At 44.8% G+C, this 22673-nt stretch overlaps 1 protein-coding gene across 2 annotated transcripts in view; it reads right to left on the bottom strand.

Annotated features, from left to right (window-relative positions):
• Positions 1–22371, bottom strand: part of LOC139424439 (max interactor 1, dimerization protein) — a 45514-nt gene extending 23143 nt beyond the window's left edge. Inside the window, exons 1-3 of one of the 2 annotated variants that reach the window (XM_071176257.1) lie at positions 22052–22371; positions 19591–19696; positions 15798–15827 (exon numbers count right to left, since the gene is read on the bottom strand). In XM_071176257.1, the coding sequence (XP_071032358.1) occupies positions 15798–15827; positions 19591–19696; positions 22052–22286 (371 nt within the window). In that variant the 5' untranslated portion in view covers positions 22287–22371. Of the gene's footprint in view, positions 1–15797; positions 15828–19590; positions 19697–20064; positions 20560–22051 lie in introns of those variants that run through there. The other variant, XM_071176258.1, reaches the window with a different exon arrangement.
• Positions 22372–22673: the final 302 nt, after the last annotated feature.

The raw sequence follows: 22673 nt of genomic DNA, 5'->3' as shown, positions 1-22673 counted from the left end.
ATGGTTAACTCCCACTTAGTCTTTGTTTTGAAGCACCCACGTGGTTAACTCCCAAAAGCACCTTCATCTCAACATATGACAGCCTTCCCATAGGACGACCACACCAGGAAGAGTCAGTCAATGTCACTTCGAGGTTCTGTACTAGGTTGACCTTTTCCAATGTTATATTTAAGCAATGCTAATAAGCAATGAGGTGTGTTATATGGCCAATATACCACGGCTAAGGTCTGTCCTTATCCACGATGCAACGCGGACACAGCCCTTAGCAGTGGTATATTGGCCATATATCACAGACCCTGAGGTGCCTTATTGTTATTATAAACTGGTTACCTGTGGTATACGGTCTGATATACCACAGCTGTCAGCCAATCAGCATTCAGTGCTCGAACCACCCAGTTTATAAAATGTTTTATTTGTAGCAAACAGATGGTTTTCTAAACGGAACAGAATGTCCTAAAGAACCATACTGCCATGATCATCAAAGAGCAAAATAAACATGTTATGATCTATTTGATTCAATTCATTACTGTGCGATTCCCTATTTGATTCCTTAGTAAAAGGCTACTTATTCTATGCCAATGACAGATCATACAGCTGATCGACACAGAGCCACCTTCCCATAGGACAATAGGAAGTGTCACTGTCCCCCCTCAAAGCAAATTGGATGTAAATCCGAGCGACAGCTAAGACGTGAATGTAAATAAAGAAATACATTGATATTCCTGGCGAGCGGTGGACTGTAATATCTGGCCCAGTGGTGACATCGTGATCTGCCACGTTTCTGGGCTTAAACACACACACAACTCTCTGTCCTGCCAATGGCTTCTTTACACTAAAGGACTGGAGGACACTTTACTGTTATCTATTATAAAACATAGACAGATGGGAGAGAGGGATGGATGTAGGGAGAGAGAAGGGGGGGCATACAATAAGTAGTGGGGGAAGGAGAGGTGGGGAGAAACCGAGAGGGGGGAAAAAGAGATGGAGAAAGAGAGAGAGAGGGAGGGGGGAGAGACCGTCATTAAAGATCTAACTCGTCCGTCTCTGTGTAATCTGCCCAGAAACTAGCATCTGAAGCCTACAGAAATGTATGGAACGTTGCATCGTTAGCTGGGCTACTAAAGACAGAGTGCTCCAGCTCTTCACGGTCGAGATAACATAGACAACATCCTTGTATAGTGAAAACCCTCATTAAGCCAATAGGACAAAAGACAACAAACACAAGGACATGAAGCCTGTCTAGCTGACTAGCGACAGAAAGAAACGATCTGGGACTCTTAGACTGGTACATAGTAAATGAGAGAAAGAGAGAGATCCCTCCTTCGCTGTCTTCTGAGTCGGGGACATCCTGTGAGGACAATCGTCCTTTTGAGTTCTTCACTGACAGGCAATTGTTATATATGTAACAAACAGCACTGAAGAATGAAAGGAATGTGGAATGTGTTCAGTGTAGAAGTGTAACAGCCTACTGCACTCACTGGGGATCTGAGAGGCTGGTTAGTAAGTCTCGGGAGTCGGAATTCCCTCTCGGAATTAAGTCGGATGGTGACCCAAATTCCATGTCGGAATGACAGAGAAACATTGGGAATATAGCTATTCTGTGGAGGTGGGATTTATCACTTTGAGTGTGTGGGTATGGTGGTATTCAGTGTGTGTGTGTGTGTCTCTCTCTCTCTCTCTCTTTTGGCTATCAATCATTCCCTTTTTAGACTTCTTCATTCCTTTGAGATTTGATTGGCTGGTCGAGAGCAGCACATCCTGTGGATCCATCCCGACAACCACTGGGTTGTTTAGTCTGGAGCCACAGTGGAACTGCGTTCAAAACCACTGGGATGAATCAACACGGGACACCTGGAATATCCGGGAACCCCGCACCACATCACTCACTCGTACAGAAGAGGGTTGGTTGGTAAATCAAACCAATTGTAGGATAACTGGCGGGCAGATATTCACCGTAGTCTGTTCCACCTCACATCACGCCTGTTCACTGAACCCATGCCAAACCACAGAGAGGAATCTGCAATGACGCATGGCAACAGAGCAACACGGAGAGGGAGGGAAGAGAAGGAAACATTACGAGAGAAGAGAGAGGGTGGAATGTAAGGGATAGAGAGCTGGTGTACAGTAAAAACTAAAAACCAAGTGAGTGAAAGAGAAAGAGAGAGCTTGAAGAAAGAGAGAGAGGTAGGCATGTGAAAGAGAGAGATACTTGTTTATTGTCTATGTCACTTGCTTTGGCCTTTTGCATTGAGAGAGAGAGTTAGAAATAGTCAGAGTGGGGGGTGACTAGAGGTAGAGGAGGGGGTTCTGCAGGCTATGCCAGCTGTGCAGTGTCCAGGAGGTTATAGCAGGCAGGGCCCCAGTGAGACTGGGACTAAGGGGCTGGAGCTGAAGCCCATCACTAACACACATGGATTAGTTCACACGTGCCTAATATCACTCTGCTCTGTAGCTGTTAATCTGGTCCACTGGAGAGAGGGATGGAGGGGTGGAGAGATGGGGAGGGACGGGAGAGAGAGAGAGAGCAGACCCATGTGATTCTGGCGTCCACAAACCCTCTACTACTCAAAACAAGAAGTGTGGCATTCCCTCCTCAATCTCTATCTCCACGGTGACCCGTATGTATCCCTTCCTTTATCGTTCCCTGCTTCACCTTCTTCCATCCATTCATCTCTTTCTCTTCTCTATCACTCCCCATCCATCCCTCCTTCTCGTCCCATGCCTCCCTATCTTCCCATGCCTCCATCCCCCCCTTCTATAGTGACCCGAGGTCAGAGGAGCTTTAGATTAAACTCCAATACCCAGAAGGCTTTACTGTCCTAAAACACCGCTTTGGGCTGAAACAGATAAAACCAAGGGAGATCCCTCCGACATCCAACCAACCAGATGTTGGCTTCTGGGGCACAACTGTCCTTCTGCTATCCCTGCTATCCTCTCTCATCTCACGCTGCTCTGGTTTATGCTAATACTGTACACACACACACACACAGCTGTCTCTCCACCCCCGCCTCAAAGCCTAAAAGCATATCCACTTAACCCTGCCTTGTAACAGAGTCTAGATACAGTAGTTCACCAACCCAGGACCCTATAAGCTCTGTCCCTGTTCCGGACCACTAACTGTAAACAATGACACTCCACCGCCCACGCAAACCAACCAGGAAGGATATGATGGCGTCAGAAGATACCGCATTTTGATTGGAGGGCAACAATCCTTAAAAATCCATGATTGGTGGAAACGGAGCAGTTTCCCCTCTAGCTGTCTAAATATAGACCCCAGACAGATTTATTGAGGTGGTTCATTTCCAACAGGCTTCTAGTTCTTCCTTTAACGTTGGATGATTTGGTTAGCTGGAATGCTAACCGACTGACACGCTTCTCTAGTGTGCGTTCCAAATAGCACCCGATTCCCTATGCAGTGCACTACTTTTGACCAATGCCCATAGGGAATAGGGTGCCAGTTGGGACACAAATCTAGACTAGCATCAGCAGCAGTAGCGGAGAGGACGGAACATTAGTGCATTCCGTCCTGGAACACTCCAACTAAACAGCCCCTTGGGATGTGGGTTTGGATTGTCAAGAAGCGTGACCCACGATCGTTACGCGGTGCTTGTTAAAATGCCACCACATAAGGTATCAGTTGTGGTAAAAGGCGAAAGAGGGAGAGATGTTGATTTGATTGAAAGCACTGTCGGTATCAATTTGTGTCATTTTAAAACTTTTTACAGACTTATCAGGGAGATATTCCAAAAACAAATCAACACACGTTTCTATTTCTATCCTTCTAAACAAACATCAGTGTGTAATCCCGAAACAAACTGGCCCTCCCGTATCCTGCACATCTTGGAATGCTGTACGAGCTAATATCCTGTATAAACACAAACATCCCCTGTGTAAGGGCACAACAAGGAGGTGAAAAGATATCCGGAGTCAAAGGTCAGGTAAGAAAGGACGAGTGTCCGGCACCTAATCCAGCTGGAGGGTGTGTGTGTTCACTAAACCAGCGTGCTCTTACAGAGCGACTCAGCAGAGGGAGAATGTAGGGCAGTCAGAAAGACATGCGTAACGAGGATGACCTAGAGATTCTCCTGTGTCTCCTCCACGGAGTGTGTGTGTGTGTGTGTGTGTAATGAGCTGATGTAGGACTGTGTGTACACAGTACATCTAGGTTTGTGTATGTGAGTGGATAAGTGCACGCGATGTGTCATTCAGAGTCAGGCCCTTCCTGAGACAGGTGTTCTCTGTCTCTATTCACCCTGCACACTCTCACAGCCAGATCAGCTAATGCTACACTATGCTAACCGCTAACTAACTCCTATAACAGAATATAACTTTGCTAGCTTTGCTAATGCTAACGGCTAGAAATGCCTATTGAACTCTGCTGTGCTCCACCCTGATTCTGCTGTGCTCCACCCTGACTCTGCTGTGCTCCACCCTGACTCGGCTGTGCTCCACCCTGACTCGGCTGTGCTCCACCCTGACTCGGCTGTGCTCCACCCTGACTCGGCTGTGCTCCACCCTGACTCGGCTGTGCTCCACCCTGACTCGGCTGTGCTCCACCCTGACTCTGCTGTGCTCCACCCTGACTCTGCTGTGCTCCACCCTGACTCGGCTGTGCTCCACCCTGACTCGGCTGTGCTCCACCCTGACTCGGCTGTGCTCCACCCTGACTCTGCTGTGCTCCACCCTGACTCTGCTGTGCTCCACCCTGACTCTGCTGTGCTCCACTCTGACTCGGCTGTGCTCCACCCTGACTCTGCTGTGCTCCACCCTGACTCTGCTGTGCTCCACCCTGACTCTGCTGTGCTCCACCCTGACTCTGCTGTGCTCCACTCTGACTCTGCTGTGCTCGCCAGACCAAAGATCAAGTCCCTTAAGCTGCTTTTCTGAGCCAAGAAAAGCTTACAAGGCATCAAGTTGGTTGACTAGGAACAAATAGGTCCCAAATCACATGCTATTCCCTATTTAGTGCACTGCTTTTGACCAGAGCTGATAGGGTAGTGCCCTATATAGGGAATATGTTGCAATTTGGGATGAAGCCCAACTAGGGTCAGTTTGGGCCTGGCTGCAAGGCCTGACAACAGGGAGGGTGGGTATTGTTGTTGCTATGGTCGGAGGAGAATTGGGGCAAACTATGCTCTCACACGCCATGAAGGATGTAGGCCCAAGCACGTGAGAGTACTAAAGCCTGGGCCAAAAGACAAAAACAGCTGTCAATGTGAAGTCACGACTTTGGTATTGTGTCTCATTGTCTTATTGTGCTCCCCTAAAGTCATTCTGAATACTCCGCTGAGAGAAGACGAGAGGTTCTTCTGAACTTATGTTCAATTGAATGCAACACATAAGGGATAATCAATGAGGGGCAATGCGTCCAATGGAAAAGGGAGGGGGGAGAGACTGACCGTCCGTGGAGTGAAACTGACCGTCCGCGGAGTGAAACTGACCGTCCGCGGAGTGAAACTGACCGTCCGCGGAGTGAAACTGACCGTCCGCGGAGTGAAACTGACCGTCCGCGGAGAGAAACTGACCGTCCGCGGAGTGAAACTGACCGTCCACGGAGTTGCATTCTTTTCCAGAGGACGCACAGAACCCAGAGTTGACTACCTCTTTTATACCATGGCTATAATTTAACACATTTGCAGCTACAAATGTGTTCATTTGTATTTGTATGTAGAAATGTGTTTAGCCTCCACTGAAGTAGCTTAGTTAACTAGATAGCTACAGTAGTTGCCTTGGTAACCAAACAAATAAGACTTGGTAATTACGCTAACCAAACCATCAGTCCTAGCTTGCTTTTAAAAGCAGCTCAAACATAGAACATGTAAGAATGAACTAAAGCCATTACATACCACCATGCTGATATACTGTGTGTTATAGGGGAATAATGCACACTCTAGAATGCCCTTCAAGCCAATCAGAAACGAGTATTCAACAATGCCATGGCATACAGTTTTATATTAGAAGCTTCATCAGCATTGTTCAGAACATCACATGCATGCTATCCAATATATAACACGAGCAGACACAAAGAAATGTTTTGAGTGACAACAGAAGCAGCCGTCGTTCTGTCCCACACCATTCCAATGTCCCCTGGTAATGAGCCATGGACATTCTCATCAGACTGTGGGCCAGCCAAAACAAACACCAGGCAGTAGGGATGTAACAAGTCACCGATACGCATCGTTCCCCATTCAAATGATTCAGATAAGACTGATTCAAATGATTAAGATAAGACTGTAGCCGATTCAGAACCGATTCAAATGTAGCATTCATCGGTCAGAAAATGTAGTCAAACGTAACGAATGCCGGTTCTCTACAATGTTCTGCTCATATTAGTTTTTACCTTCTGAAAATACCTCTCATATTTTGTGACAACTGACGCGACCTCTCCTTCAGTGTCAAACTGAGCCTGTTACTGTGTTGACAGTCATTGACCTACAAGTTATTTTTCATGCAGAACAACCAAGCCTAGTCAAACTGCTCACTGTGCCCAGCTTGGAGTGCTGACCAGCGCCAGGTAGGCAGCTGATCTTGCGCAAACATTAGGCTTTATTAGTTGCGTGACAACCTGTGGAATTTGCTAGGTTATTGTTATCTATGCACTGTTGAAAGTTCTGTTTAACCAGAATAGAAGCAAGTTACCGGAGACACAACTCTTATCTGCAGAAGGAGAAAATAAGCTCACTTAACCTTTTACGACTAGGGGGCAGTATTTACATTTTTGGATAAAAAACATTCCCGTTTTAAACAAGATATTTTGTCACGAAAAGATGCTCGACTATGCATATAATTGACAGCTTTGGATAGAAAACACTCTGACGTTTCCAAAACTGCAAAGATATTGTCTGTGGGTGCAACAGAACTGATGATACAGGCGAAACCCAGATAAAAATCCAATCAGGAAGTGCCGCATTTTTTGAAACCGCCTCATGCCAATGACTCCTTATGTGAATGAGCTACGAATGAGCTTACGTTTTCTACGTATTCCCCAAGGTGTCTACAGCATTGTGATGTCTTTTTACGCATTTCTGTTGAAGAATAGCCGTAAGGGACCACATTTAGCAAGTGGTCACATGATGTCTCCCGCATAAAATCTTGCGTAAAATACTGAGGTAGCCATTTTTCCAATCGCTTCTTATGAGAAACCAATTGCCTCGACGGATATATTATCGAATATATATGTTAAAAACACCTTGAGGATTGATTCTAAACAACGTTTGCCATGTTTCTGTCGATATTATGGAGCTAATTTGGAAAAAAGTTTGGCGTTGTAGTGATAGCATTTTCCGGTCGATTTCTCAGCCAAGCATGATGAACAAACGGGAGCTATTTCGCCTACAAAAATAATATTTTTGGAAAAAAGGAACATTTGCTATCTAACTGGGAGTCTCCTGAGTGAAAATATCCGAAGTTCTTCAAAGGTAAATGATTTAATTTGATTGCTTATTGATTGCTTCTTATTTTCGTGAAAATGTTGCCTGCTGCTAGCAGAGCCTAGCATAGCATTATGCCATGATAAACTTACACAAATGCTTGTCTAGCGTTGGCTGTAATGCATATTTTGAAAATCTGAGATGACAGTGTGATTAACAAAAGGCTAAGCTGTGTCTCAATATATTTCATTTGTGATTTTCATGAATAGGAAAAGTTTCTAGGGGTATTCATGTCCGCTGCGTTATGCTAATTCGTTTGAGGCTATGATTACGCTCCCGGATCTGGGATTGCTACGAAAAACGTCCAAGCGGTGAAAACCATTGGATTTGGAGATTTGACATTACTGGCTCAAACACAGTGACGGTACAAAAAACACATTACCCCTCTAATCTGATAGTGGGGTGGTAGATGCCTAGTCTCCCTTATGGTTCAGATCAGAGGCCTACATAGTATACACCATAGACATACATCATTTACGCACACACACGCACGCACGCACGCACGCACACACACACACACACACACACACACACACACACACACAGATCCAGCTCAGAGAGGCTCAGCTCATGGGCTCCATCAGCAGCAGATTTGAATTTAGAATGGAAAATGTTGGTGTATCGTATCGTTCTCTCATCAATCCCAACAAATTGTTTCAAACCAAAACATATAATTCCTGTATCAGAGCCGATGTATCTAGATATGTATCGATTCACTTTGAAAGGGAACGATGCACATCCTTACCAGACAGGATGCCACCAAAGGGGTTGGCAGACAGGCAGACAGACAGACGCAATGGGGAAAAGATGAGTGCAAAGGGACAACCCCGAACTCCTATGGCAGCCCTGACCACTTCAAGAATCAATGGGTAGTGGGTAATTGGGTAGTGGGTAATTGAAATGGCAATTGAACTGCAGTAAATATTGCAGATTGTACCCTTAATATACCACAGACATCTGTTTGCTGAAAGGCGTGTGAGAGAGAGTGTGTTTGCACAACCCGTTGTCATAAAGCGTAGAGGGTAAAAACTAAACATCATTTCAGCGGCACCCAACCACCACCACCAATATCATTTAGGGAGTTTTTATTATTGTCCGGTGTGTTATTGGCCTAATACACAATCTGAAATTGATTAGGGAGGGGTGAGAGAGACGGCATCTCTAGATTTATGTTCCAGAGTAAAAGCCTGGCCCTCTTGATTACCCATAAACAGAGACATCATAAAACAACATGGCCTGTTGAACACACAGCTGGTTCAATAGGGACTACTGTCATTGAATCCCTCACTAGCAGCATGTATACCGTACATGCAATACTTAGCTTAGCATCACGCATAGCAAACAAGCTAATGGTAGGGTTTAGTTAGTAGAATACTAAGTGGTGCATTAGGGGCTAGGCTATTTGGTAAGCAAAATGCTAACTGACATACTACTCTAGCAAGGAAGCACCCCACAAACAAACAATCGAATGGTATAATTAAGCAATTAGGCCTGAGGCGGTGAGGTATATGGACAATACAGCCCTTAGCCATGGCACCCCTGAGGTGCTTTATTGCTATTATAAACTGGTTACCAATGTAATTAGAACAGTAAAAATTAAGGTTTTGTCATACGGTCTGATATACAGTTGAAGTCGGAAGTTTACATACACCTTAGCCAAATACATTTAAACTCAGTTTTTCACAATTCCTGACATTTAATCCAAGTAAAAATTCCCTGTCTTAGGTCAGTTAGGATCACCACTTTATTTTAAGAATGTGAAATGTCAGAATAATAGTAGAGAGAATTATTTATTTCAGATTTTATTTCTTTCATCACATTCCCAGTGGGTCAGAAGTTTACATACACTCAATTAGTATTTGGTAGCATTGCCTTTAAATTGTTTAACTTAGGTCAAATGTTTTGGGTAGCCTTCCATAAGCTTCCCACAATAAGTTGGGTGCATTTTGGCCCATTCCTCCTGACAGAGCTGGTGTAACTGAGTCAGGTTTGTAGGCCTCCTTGCTCGCACACGCTTTTTCAGTTCTGCCCACAAATGTTCTATAGGATTGAGCTCAGGGCTTTGTGATGGCCACTCCAATACCTTGACTTTGCTGTCCTTAAGCCATTTGCCACAACTTTGGAAGTATGCTTGGGGTCATTGTCCATTTGGAAGACCCATTTGCGAACAAGCTTTAACTTCCTGACTGATGTCTTGAGATGTTGCTTTAATATATCCACATAATTGTCTTCCCTCATGATGCTATCTATTTTGTGAAGTGCTCCAGTCCCTCCTGCAGCAAAGCACCCCCACAACATGATGCTGCCACCCCCGTGCTTCACGGTTGGGATGGTGTTCTTCGGCTTGCAAGCCTCCCCCTTTTTCCTGGCCAAACAGTTATATTTTTGTTTCATCAGACCAGAGGACATTTCTCCAAAAAGTACGATCTTTGTCCCCATGTGCAGTTGCAAACCGTAGTCTGGCTTTTTTTATGGAGGTTTTGGAGCAGTGGCTTCTTCCTTGCTGAGCGGCCTTTCAGGTTATGTCAATATAGGACTTGTTTTACTGTGGATATAGATACTTTTGTACCTGTTTCCTCCAGCATTTTCACAAGGTCCTTTGCTGTTGTTCTGGGATTGATTTGCACTTTTCACACCAAAGTACGTTCATCTCTAGGAGACAGAACGCGTCACCTTCCTGGGCGGTATGACGGCTGCGTGTTCCCAGGGTGTTTATACTTGCATACTATTGTTTGTAGAGATGAACTTGTGTCATGCTCAAAGTAGATGTCTTAACCGACTTGCCAAAACTATAGTTTGTTAACAAGAAATTTGTGGAGTTGTTGAAAAACGAGTTTAAATAACTCCAACCTACGTGTATGTAAACTTCCGACTTCAACTGTACCTCGGCTTTCAGCCAATCAGTACTCAGGGCTCAAACCACCCAGTTTATAATTTGTCTTAGGTACTATTTGTTTTGTGTAATGTTAACTGACATTTTGGGAAGCACCCAGCATACCCTAACAAACAAGCTAAACCAACCAGTTTAAACTCTGTCTCTAATGCAGTAGTCTATAATTTCACGTCTGCATGTATGAGCCAAACTGGTTTATAAGAGGCAGCTAAATAATCAAAGAAGGTGAAACCGAGGCGTTATCTAGTCTGGTGGCGGTGGAGGCTGTTGCTACAGTATGTGAGCATCTGGAATGTGGTTTCTGGGTTTCAGGTCCCTTTCATCTCCTACCCTGTCATCTCTGTCTGCCGCACGGCTCTGTCACTACAGAGTTATCACCTCACGGACCTGCTGCGGGAGCAAGAAGAATGGAATGGAACTAGTCGCTCTGTCACTACAGGGTTATCACCTCACGGACCTGCTGCGGGAGCAAGAATAATGGAATGGAACTAGTCGCTCTGTCACTACAGGGTTATCACCTCACGGACCTGCTGCGGGAGCAAGAAGAATGGAATGGAACTAGTCGCTCTGTCACTACAGGGTTATCACCTCACGGACCTGCTGCGGGAGCAAGAAGAATGGAATGGAACTAGTCGTTCTGTCACTACAGGGTTATCACCTCCGGGACCTGCTGCGGGAGCAAGAAGAATGGAATGGAACTAGTCGCTCTGTCACTACAGGGTTATCACCTCACGGACCTGCCGCGGGAGCAAGAAGAATGGAATGGAACTAGTCGCTCTGTCACTACAGGGTTATCACCTCACGGACCTGCTGCGGGAGCAAGAAGAATGGAATGGAACTAGTCGTTCTGTCACTACAGGGTTATCACCTCACGGACCTGCTGCGGGAGCAAGAAGAATGGAATGGAACTAGTCGCTCTGTCACTACAGGGTTATCACCTCACGGACCTGCTGCGGGAGCAAGAAGAATGGAATGGAACTAGTCGCTCTGTCACTACAGGGTTATCACCTCACGGACCTGCCGCGGGAGCAAGAAGAATGGAATGGAACTAGTCGCTCTGTCACTACAGGGTTATCACCTCACGGACCTGCTGCGGGAGCAAGAATAATGGAATGGAACTAGTCGCTCTGTCACTACAGGGTTATCACCTCACGGACCTGCTGCGGGAGCAAGAAGAATGGAATGGAACTAGTCGCTCTGTCACTACAGGGTTATCACCTCACGGACCTGCTGCGGGAGCAAGAAGAATGGAATGGAACTAGTCGTTCTGTCACTACAGGGTTATCACCTCCGGGACCTGCTGCGGGAGCAAGAAGAATGGAATGGAACTAGTCGCTCTGTCACTACAGGGTTATCACCTCACGGACCTGCCGCGGGAGCAAGAAGAATGGAATGGAACTAGTCGCTCTGTCACTACAGGGTTATCACCTCACGGACCTGCTGCGGGAGCAAGAAGAATGGAATGGAACTAGTCGTTCTGTCACTACAGGGTTATCACCTCACGGACCTGCTGCGGGAGCAAGAAGAATGGAATGGAACTAGTCGCTCTGTCACTACAGGGTTATCACCTCACGGACCTGCTGCGGGAGCAAGAAGAATGGAATGGAACTAGTCGCTCTGTCACTACAGGGTTATCACCTCACGGACCTGCTGCGGGAGCAAGAAGAATGGAATGGAACTAGTCGCTCTGTCACTACAGGGTTATCACCTCACGGACCTGCTGCGGGAGCAAGAAGAATGGAATGGAACTAGTCGCTCTGTCACTACAGGGTTATCACCTCACGGACCTGCCGCGGGAGCAAGAAGAATGGAATGGAACTAGTCGCTCTGTCACTACAGGGTTATCACCTCACGGACCTGCTGCGGGAGCAAGAAGAATGGAATGGAACTAGTCGCTCTGTCACTACAGGGTTATCACCTCACGGACCTGCTGCGGGAGCAAGAAGAATGGAATGGAACTAGTGGAAAAATGGAACTGGTGAGTGTTCCATGCCAGAATCCAGAGTGCAGCGCGGCTGGCTTGGACAATTCACTGCCAAACGGGCTTATTAGGCCCGTGACATATAAAGTACGTTATTTGCTTACGGCATGCAAATATAGGGATTAGAAGTTATATTCAGAGTTTTTCGTGTTTTTTCTTAAAGGGGCGGTTTACGATTGCTCCATGAATGAAACTAATTTCTCTCATTTCATATTGATTTGTTTTAGGCTTAATCTACCCTGCAACAACACCACTCGCTGTGGCCTAGGTCTGAATGTCATGTGGTGGGTTGAAGACCTTGTCAACAGCAACTACCAGGTGCACTTGGCTGCTACAGTGCTGTTTTAGCATACTGCACTGAGCAGGGGATGTTCCAAACCAGCTAGGCAAGCACATCACTGAGTTACACCGGTAAAAGCCTACAGATGTAGGAGCTTAATTTGATCACCCTGTCGTAGGAGATCTTCCCTTTTTAATTTTTTTAAATTTTTTTACTTGTAATGTATTTGAGGTTTAAAAAGGCTTCTGAAGTTTGTAATTTCCACTTTGACATTTCAGACTTGATTTCCCTTACAAAAACATCCATTAATTATAATCCACATATTCATTCACATGTTCAGTCACTTATCTCGGCCACAACCCACACAGAGCCACACGCTGCATCAGCACTGACGATGCAAAGCCATGTGGGCACTATCTGCCAGAACCAGTCTCTGTGGCAGGATGGTAGGATGGCATGGTATCACAAGAACACAGGACAGTCATGAGATGATATGACATCATAACCATATCTGTTTAACTAGTTAGTTGGTCATCCAACACATCTCCTCTCCCAATGTCCCTGTCATTTAGAAAAGTCACAAAATAAATAAGGAGGTGGTATGTAATTAAACGGATTGCTTGTGGCTACATTATGAGATGAGTGGGCTTGTTTTTACTAGAAATCCTCCGCAGCCTCGTATTATTGATGGTTTCCAGGTGAACCCTTCCAGACCTTCCTCTCCTGTCAGGCGATTGATGAAGCCTAAACACTCCAAAGTGGGCGGCTGAACTCCAAATCTGATAAGGGCTTCTAAGGATCCACTGGGTTCTGTCTGTACAAAGCAACCATGAAACCCTGGGTGTGTCTGAAATGGCACCCTATTTACTAAGCAGTGCACTATTTTTGACAGGGGACTAAATTGTACCATATTCCCTATATAGTGCCCTATGGGGCCGGATGAAAAGTATTACACTTTATAGGGAATAGGGTGCCATTTGAGACGCTGAAAATGCCTCTGGTTTCAGGCCCAGTCTGCTGTGCTTGCACCCTACCCTACCCTGCCTAGCTGTAACTGTGTAACTCAAAGCCCTTAGCAATGGCCCCATTGCATAACCCGATGTACTGTAGAGTAGTGAACCCAATGTACTGTACAGTGGAGGCTCAACATAGAGAGAGGAGGGAGAGAAGAGAGAAGACAGAGAGAGAGAGGGTGCAGAGAGAGAGGGCAGAGAGAGAGAGAGAGGAGGGAGAGAAGAGAGAGGACAGAGAGAGAGCGGGGGCAGAGAGAGAGAGAGGGGAAGGGAGGGCAGAGAGAGAGAGGGGAAGGGAGGGCAGAGAGAGAGAGGGGACAGAGAGAGAGAGGGCAGAGATAGAGAGAGGGGGAGGGCAGAGAGAGGGGGAGGGCATAGAGATTGAGAGAGAGAAAGGGCAGAGATAGAGACAACACAGAGACAGAGAAAGGGAGAAAGAGAGGGCAGAGAGAGAGAGAGAGAGAGGCGGAGTATAGGAGAGAGGAAGGGAATGTCCTTAGATTAAGAGGAACTAGGTCAAATCTTACTTTTGGTTTTAATAACCTGTTGCTGGGTAAAGTTGCCTGGTGGAAAGCTCCAAACTGTGAGAATGCTGTTCATCGACTACAGCTCGGCATTCAACACCATAGTACCCTCCAAGCTCGTCATCAAGCTCGAGACCCTGGGTCTCGACCCCGCCCTGTGCAACTGGGTACTGGACTTCCTGACGGGCCGCCCCCAGGTGGTGAGGGTAGGCAACAACATCTCCTCCCCGCTGATCCTCAACACTGGGGCCCCACAAGGTTGCGTTCTGAGCCCTCTCCTGTACTCCCTGTTCACCCACGACTGCGTGGCCACGTACGCCTCCAACTCAATCATCAAGTTTGCGGACGACACAACAGTGGTAGGCTTGATTACCAACAACGATGAGACGGCCTACAGGGAGGAGGTGAGGGCCCTCGGAGTGTGGTGTCAGGAAAACAACCTCACACTCAACGTCAACAAAACTAAGGAGATGATTGTGGACTTCAGGAAACAGCAGAGGGAACACCCCCCTATCCACATCAATGGAACAGTAGTGGAGAGGGTAGCAAGTTTTAAGTTCCTCGGCATACACATCACAGACAAACTGAATTGGTCCACTCACACAGACAGCATCGTGAAGAAGGCGCAGCAGCGCCTCTTCAACCTCAGGAGGCTGAAGAAATTCGGCTTGTCACCAAAAGCACTCACAAACTTCTACAGATGCACAATCGAGAGCATCCTGGCGGGCTGTATCACCGCCTGGTATGGCAACTGCACCGCCCTCAACCGTAAGGCTCTCCAGAGGGTAGTGAGGTCTGCACAACGCATCACCGGGGGCAAACTACCTGCCCTCCAGGACACCTACACCACCCGATGTCACAGGAAGGCCATAAAGATCATCAAGGACATCAACCACCCGAGCCACTGCCTGTTCACCCCGCTATCATCCAGAAGGCGAGGTCAGTACAGGTGCATCAAAGCTGGGACCGAGAGACTGAAAAACAGCTTCTATCTCAAGGCCATCAGACTGTTAAACAGCCACCACTAACACTGAGTGGCTGCTGCCAACACACTGACACTGACTCAACTCCAGCCACTTTAATAATGGGAATTGATGGGAAATGATGTAAATATATCACTAGCCACTTTAAACAATGCTACCTTATATAAATGTTACTTACCCTACATTATTCATCTCATATGCATACGTATATACTGTACTCTATATCATCGACGGTATCCTTATGTAATACATGTATCACTAGCCACTTTATACTATACTATGCCACTTTGTTTACATACTCATCTCATTTGTACATACTGTACCCGATACCATCTACTGTATCTTGCCTATGCTGCTCTGTACCATCACTCATTCATATATCCTTATGTACATATTCTTTATCCCCTTACACTGTGTACAAGACAGTAGTTTTGGAATTGTTAGTTAGATTACTTGTTATTACTGCATTGTCGGAACTAGAAGCACAAGCATTTCGCTACACTCGCATTAACATCTGCTAACCATGTGTATGTGACAAATAAAATTTGATTTGATTTGATTTGAAACTGGCAAGCTAAGAGCAAGTGCTTTTTTTTTTTTTTTGAGGGGCTAGTTGGACTTTTCAGTATAGATTTGGACAAGTTTACTTTTTGTTTTATGTCTAATAAGTATGAAAATGAAAGACCAACTCACCTGTTCTTCTCCAACTCATTATGTGTAGACCTGCAAACAGAAAAACAAGAAAGGAACTTGTTAACCAAGGAACCAACACATCGCAAAGACCTGTGACATTTCAACGCATCCAATAATTAAACAAGCTTCAATTCAAAAGTCAATAGGCCTATCTATTTTAACAAACAGCCACAGATTCAGTTGAGGGCGACAGTGTATTGGTGCCATAATGCACTTACTTTGACTTGGTCTGATTAGAATGAATTGGACTGATCAATTAATCCCAATTGAGAAGTACTGTACAAACCAACAACACACACACACGGGCCAGCTGGACAGTGATGTACCATACCAAGACCGTGCCTGAGAGTCAGTGTGCACTATGAACTGTGCGATTGGTCGATACGCCCGGCCAGGCTTCAGTCCCATACAAAGGGCCTGTATCGTCACACACTTCAACCTCCTCTTCCTCCAACAGTGCATAGCCCATGTAGCCCCATGTATATGGCTGCCTGAGTGTGGCGTGTGTGTGTGTCAGTCCAGGCCTCAGACTCAGTGCTGTGTTAATAATGCAAAGTGATTCAGTGGTCCCCTAAGAGCCTCTTTGTATGGCAACACATTGAAGATAATCAGGCCCTCCTGCCTTGGCCTAAATGGCCTGCCTGCCCGCCCAGTGTGTGTGTGTGTATGAGAGTGTGTGTGTCTTTTTAAACAAATTCCTCCTCAGCTCCTCAACCCACTCGCCGCAGGGAGGAACCGTTTATTGGTTCCCAGGTCATATGGGCACTTCTCTTTATTGGAGGGGGACTATTACAGTCGCAACATTTTCACACACAAAAAAATGGCCTCTGCCTGCAGTGGCTGACCTGATTGGATAGCTGACTGTCCTGCTACAGGGAACAAGGGACGAGCGCGGAAGAGAGGAAGGAGAAAGACAGAGTTGGAGGAAAAAAGACGCTGCCAGGTTACAAGGGATTCTGGGAAGTTGGCGCCTCTTCAGAGCGACTCCAAATCCTTTTTTTATGTTTAATTATTGATGTAAATAAAAAAGACCATATGTCTCCATTAGAATACATTACCACCGCTGCTGCTCATGTGTTTATTGTGTATGCAAGACTGGGTTAACAACTGAACCGTGACAGTCAGTTCTCATTAACAGGGTCTCAGGACCAGGGAAGCCGGTCTCTGCTAAGCCTGCCATCATTGCCGAGCAAGACCAAAGATTGCAACCAATTTCCTGTGCTAACTTTAAATAATTATGTAGAAAAACGTCATCCTCAACCCAAAATTTTTTTGCAACTCTGTGGTATAAATAAACAGCAGTGCTGGGCTCTGCGTGTTAGGCTACACACACACTCATGGACACACAACCTACACCCAGCACACACACACAAGCGTATCTTGATGAATCCAAAAGGGTTTTATCTATAGAGCCTATAGTCCACTAGCCAGCCAGGAGCCAGACTCCATGTATTTGTGTAAATACCACAACATTTACAGCTCGGCTCATAAACTGTACAAAGCCGTCTGGTATACAACGTTAAAACTTTATGCCCCTGACAGTTTATTTCTCCCCTGTAAAAAAACGATGGAGAGCTATTAAAGAGGTGCAGACAAACTGTGTCTGCTGCTATTGAGTTGTTCTTAATGGCGGCTGACGACCAACAGTCTGAATCAGTGACATCCCCAGCCCGCCACGCACCAACGGAGGGTCCACCAGACATGACCTAGATCAATACACAACACAGTATAATTTCCATGATGGCGAGCGTCAGACTCCTCTTCCACTGTTGCTGTTAGCCCAGGCTACTGTTGGCCAACAAAAAACAAAACAGCACCATGAAAACAACTGTGCACGGTGTGCTGTTGTGGCATTTTGCATCACTGGTCAAGGTTATTTAGAATTTTGACTATCCGGACACCCCCCCCCCCCCCCAAAAAAAGAAATGTGTGATATTTATTTGAATAGTGAAATCATTTTGAGCTAATTCTAAAACTACTTGAAACATTTCAAATAGTATTTGAACCCTGGTTCAGGCTTTGTAGTGTTTGGGCAAAAACCAAAACGTTGCACCCTTTGGGGTCCCGAGGACCGAGTTCGGGAAAGGCTGCACTAGCCTACACAGTAGACAATAGTGTATAATCACCCTCTACAGTAGGTTACAGGACACATCAAATCAGCTATCAGAGAGCGATCAGAATGTCTGTAGCTATAGCTCAAGAGATACGGATGACTTGAATGGAGGATCCCTGCAAGATGAGATAAACATGTTCCTGCTGTATAGGGCGAAAGAGGGACAGAGAGAGTGAGATAAGCCCATCACCTATAAGCCTCAACATGCTACAAATGAGGAGGCCTTACCTGGCCACACACACACCGGAGCCAATCTGATCACTATCGTTGCCATGCATAACTAGGCGACACTATAGCTGTGAGTCAAATGTTGGTTCCTGTTATTCATTCCTCTCACGTTTAAGATGAAAAAGGCTCTCAGTCTCTCAGTAGGATTGAATCATGGCTGGCTGTCCATGATGGATGTATAAGTAGAGGACAATAGTCGGTCCATGTTCTTAACCCGAAAACACCACCTTACGCTATTAGAGTCTATACAGCCTCTAGTCTTCAATGCATTTTCCTCTGAAAGAGCATTACGTGCAGTAGTATCAATCTCATCTAAGGCTCTTTGTAGAATGTCATTCTAATGGCTAATGTTTATACATTAGAATAAACTGCATAGACATTTAAGTTATAATCAGATTACACATATAAATGGGGGGGGGGGGGGGGTCATAAAGCCACATCGACAGTCTTTTAAAAGGTTCTATGTATTCACCTTGCTCGTGCCTGCATACAACACCAGCCTGCCTACATATAATACCAGCCTGCCTGCATACAACACCAACCTGCCTACATACAACACCAGCCTGCCTACATACAACACCAGCCTGCCTACATACAACACCAGCCTGCCTACATACAACACCAGCATGCCTACATATAACACCAGCCTGCCTGCATACAACACCAGCCTGCCTGCATACAACACCAGCCTGCCTACATATAACACCAGCCTGCCTACATACAACACCAACCTGCCTACATATAACACCAGCAGCAAATAGGAGCTTTTTCCCTTCAGGGTTGGGGATTAAAGTAACCAAATATTATAGCTTGGGAAGAGTATAGCAACATATAGAATTAACCAATGTTTCAACACTGTAAAATGGCAAACAGTTGTAAGACTGTAATAACGACTATATTATAACCAAGTATGATTTGTTTTGTACATAAAATAATTTTAAACCCTGTGGTGTTCATCTGTTTTTCCATCTGCAATTTTCTCCCAGTCCCTAACCTCCATCGATCTGCTAGTGCTACCCCATGCCCCAAGCAAAGAGTGCCCTAACATTCACTCTCTGTAGGCTACACGGTCTTTATTCCACGTGTATATTTTATGCTTGGACAATTTCTCTGAATATATGTTAACTCCCGCTTATAACATGCCACGATGTTCTATAAGTGAGCTTACATGCTGCGACAGAGGGCAGAAGTAGGTTAAGACATTCAAGTGGTGTTGTGGAAACCACATCTAGGCTTGTTTTACCAGCAGTTAGGCTACAACGTTGCACTGACAGTCGAGTGATATCACATTATGGCAGCATTGTTATCGGTCATTCAGCTTATTATTGAGAAAGTCAAATGAATGACAGTTAATTTATTTGTTTAGATCAACATACATAACCAGGTAAATAACACATTGGCATCGCATGCATGCTTGAAGCTATTGATCAACAAAAGTGCCGTTTTTCTTACCTGTTATGGTTATTGTGGAACTTCTTGTTTCGAAATTTATTTTGCCTCTGGTAGTTCGTGTTCTGAATTGACGACGGAAACGTCGATGCATATCCGTGTTCACACTCTGTTGAAATAAAATTGTGGTTAGGGCGAGTTGGACCGTCCCCCACCACATGCAACATTTTGTAAACAACGGAAAAATATATACAATGTCGGTGCTAGGTCATCTGAATATATGGGGCAACTCATGCCACCCACACATCTACCGTTAACGGAATGAATCGTTTGTTTTTCGGCGATGAAGCTTGAAAACAGCATCAACACACACACAGAACACTCACATAGCCTAGCTACATTTGTCTGTGGTGTATTTTAAAGTTGTCAAACATGACAAGCAAATTATTTACAACTCTGAAACGACACAAAATAACCTACATAATCAAATGAAAGTAATCTAACCACAAATGTGTAACGTGTTTTTATTTTGCATACCTTTCTCCCTTCTATCAAGATATTCTGCCGCTTCCAATAACCTCTGGATGTTCATCAACTGCACTGCCGTCATTCTGCTGGAGCTAGCGAACGTTAGCGAAACCTTTCTACAACTTGTGATACTATTTCAAAGACAGGTACTATTGCGGTTCAAGATCCAAAATCGGAATAATTGTTCCTCGTTGAGTATAACACAAAACGTTACTTCATGAATGTCTTCGTCTTGTTAGCTATTTTGTTTGCTGGCTCTGTAATTAAAAGCCCTGTCGAAAAATATCTGCCCAGTTTTAATATGCAACACAGGTAGCTAGCAGCCTAGTGATTCAGGTTTTCAGCCGTTTCAAAAATCGAAAAACGAGTGTGGCAAAGTATTCAGGAAAAACAGTTACAAATGGTATAAAATGAATAGAAACTACATCAAATGTCCACCCAAAGCCTGAAAAGTCCCTGCTGCTGCCTGTGTTCAGTCCTCCCAGTTTGTTTACCCAGCTCCACAGCTGAGGGGCGAAGACCTATCACAAGCTGGGGGCTGGTCTCGACGCAAAGCTTTATGGGATATGTAGTCTTTATTCTACTGATCAATTCAATTCAAGGGGCTTTATTGGCATGGGAAACGTGTTAACATTGCCAAAGCAAGTGAGGTAGATAATATACAAAAGTGAAATAAACAATACAAATGAACAATAAACATTGCACATACAGAAGTTTCAAAACAATAAAGACATTACAAATGTCATATTATATATATAAATACATCAAACATGAATATTGTCCACTGGACTGCAGGTCTGTATGCTATTCTCGATGATCATATCTCTTCTCGCTTTCATTTCTGGCAAAAAAAGACTGCAAGTCCCATGAATCAACACCAGAGTGGGGGTGTACCAGCCGACTGAAGCCAGGCCCAGCAACAAATTACATCACGGCAAAGGAGACGTTCGATTGGTGATACCTTGTGACAGGCATCTCATGCGAACTTGCACTTGACCAATCACAAAGGGATTTCGCGCCATGTGGAAAACCCGCAAGTATCAGGAAGCAACAACAATCGGGTAGGAAAAAGAGGAGATGAAAGTGTTGCACGAAAGATCTCATTATTTGTTAGATAATAAGAGAATAGTAATCCATTTTGTGTAACTTTGAAACTTAATTATTATATTACACTTTTTGCAATAACCTGATACATAAATAGTGTACAAAATAAAGTATTTTTTATTTTAAAAATCGAATAATGTAGGCAAGCATCTAATCAACAAAATCATTTTGAGATTGAGATTTACAGATTGTGAAACTATTGCACAATGAACATAAATATAAAGCAATACAACTGAAACCAGGTGCTCTAGGCTAGCGTCAAAATAGTGAGAAAAAGCATCCTATTTAAAATATGTGCAAACATCTAACAATAGGCCTATCTCTCCCCCCTAACAATCGAGCTGTTTAGGCTACAGAGAAGGATGCGGGGCACTATGACGTCACCCAAAAATGAGTTGGAGGGCGCTGCGATGCTGTGGTCAGATATATCTAATCTCAAAGTAGTGGCCAATACAATGTTCTGTGCACCCACACCCAAAACCATTGTGGGGTTTAATCAATCTAGGCTTTGTCAGTGGCCTGGCCTATGTGGTGAAATAGGCCTATGTGGTGAAATAGGAATTTAGGTTAAAATATGAAATTGTTACAGTGAGCAGGTGCAAAGCAAATTATGCTTTTTAGGGGTAGAAAAACGTACAACCAACAACAATACATATTTCTTTAATCATATCAGAAATCTAGGCGACAGGGAAAGTAATAGATAATGTATTACATTCATAATATTAGGCTATAAGTGCAGTGCAATATCAGCGCGAGTGCATAATAATGCATGAGAATAATAAGTAGATCAGTTGAATGAACTCAGCCCTTTGTTGTCTCGCGTCTGTTGACAATGAAACTCTTGTTTCCCTGAATATTACTGGGGGGAAACCGTTACACAAAATAAACTTACTTCCATCCTTCCTCTCGGCGTTCTCGATAAAACTTGCTGCTTCCAGCAAAACTTGAACGTTTTTCAGAAAAGTATCAATCTGACTCAATGGAGAAGAAGCGCAGTCTCTGGAGTTGAATACGTCATTGATAGAGCATCTAGACATATCAAAATCTTGCCGATCCATAGACGTTTCGGAGTCCAAAAACACATATTCGCTCTTCAACTCTCTTTTCTGCCTATCACTTCTGGCCATTTTCGTTCACTTGGACTGCTTTGCCGGCTACTTTTCCAGGAGGAAAATAAACTGAAAGGCAGCTAGCAGTAGAGGCTCCTTTGCTTCTTGGTGGTGATAGGGCTTTTATGAATGCAGGTTACAATGCACGAAACGGTGCTTGGAGGATTGTGGCGCATGGGGCACACGGAGAGCCTGCATCTGCCTGATGAACGCCGCATGGTCCTGGCGCCGGCTTTTCAAGGTATGTTCCTGCCGACGGTTGTCCCTACGTCTCTTTGGCCCCCAGATTTTGTAGACTACAGACAATATTACTCCAGTATTTCTTTATGATAGCAACAGAATGAAAACTATTAGAGTTGGTGGATAAGGTGGCTGTAAGCACTGTATGTAATACGATTATATTTT

Source organism: Oncorhynchus clarkii, chromosome 13 (genome assembly GCF_045791955.1).
Source record: "Oncorhynchus clarkii lewisi isolate Uvic-CL-2024 chromosome 13, UVic_Ocla_1.0, whole genome shotgun sequence".
In the NCBI taxonomy this organism is placed as follows: domain Eukaryota; kingdom Metazoa; phylum Chordata; class Actinopteri; order Salmoniformes; family Salmonidae; genus Oncorhynchus; species Oncorhynchus clarkii.
The sequence above is the reverse complement of the archived record's forward strand: the minus strand, read 5'-3'. Positions and strand labels throughout refer to the sequence as shown.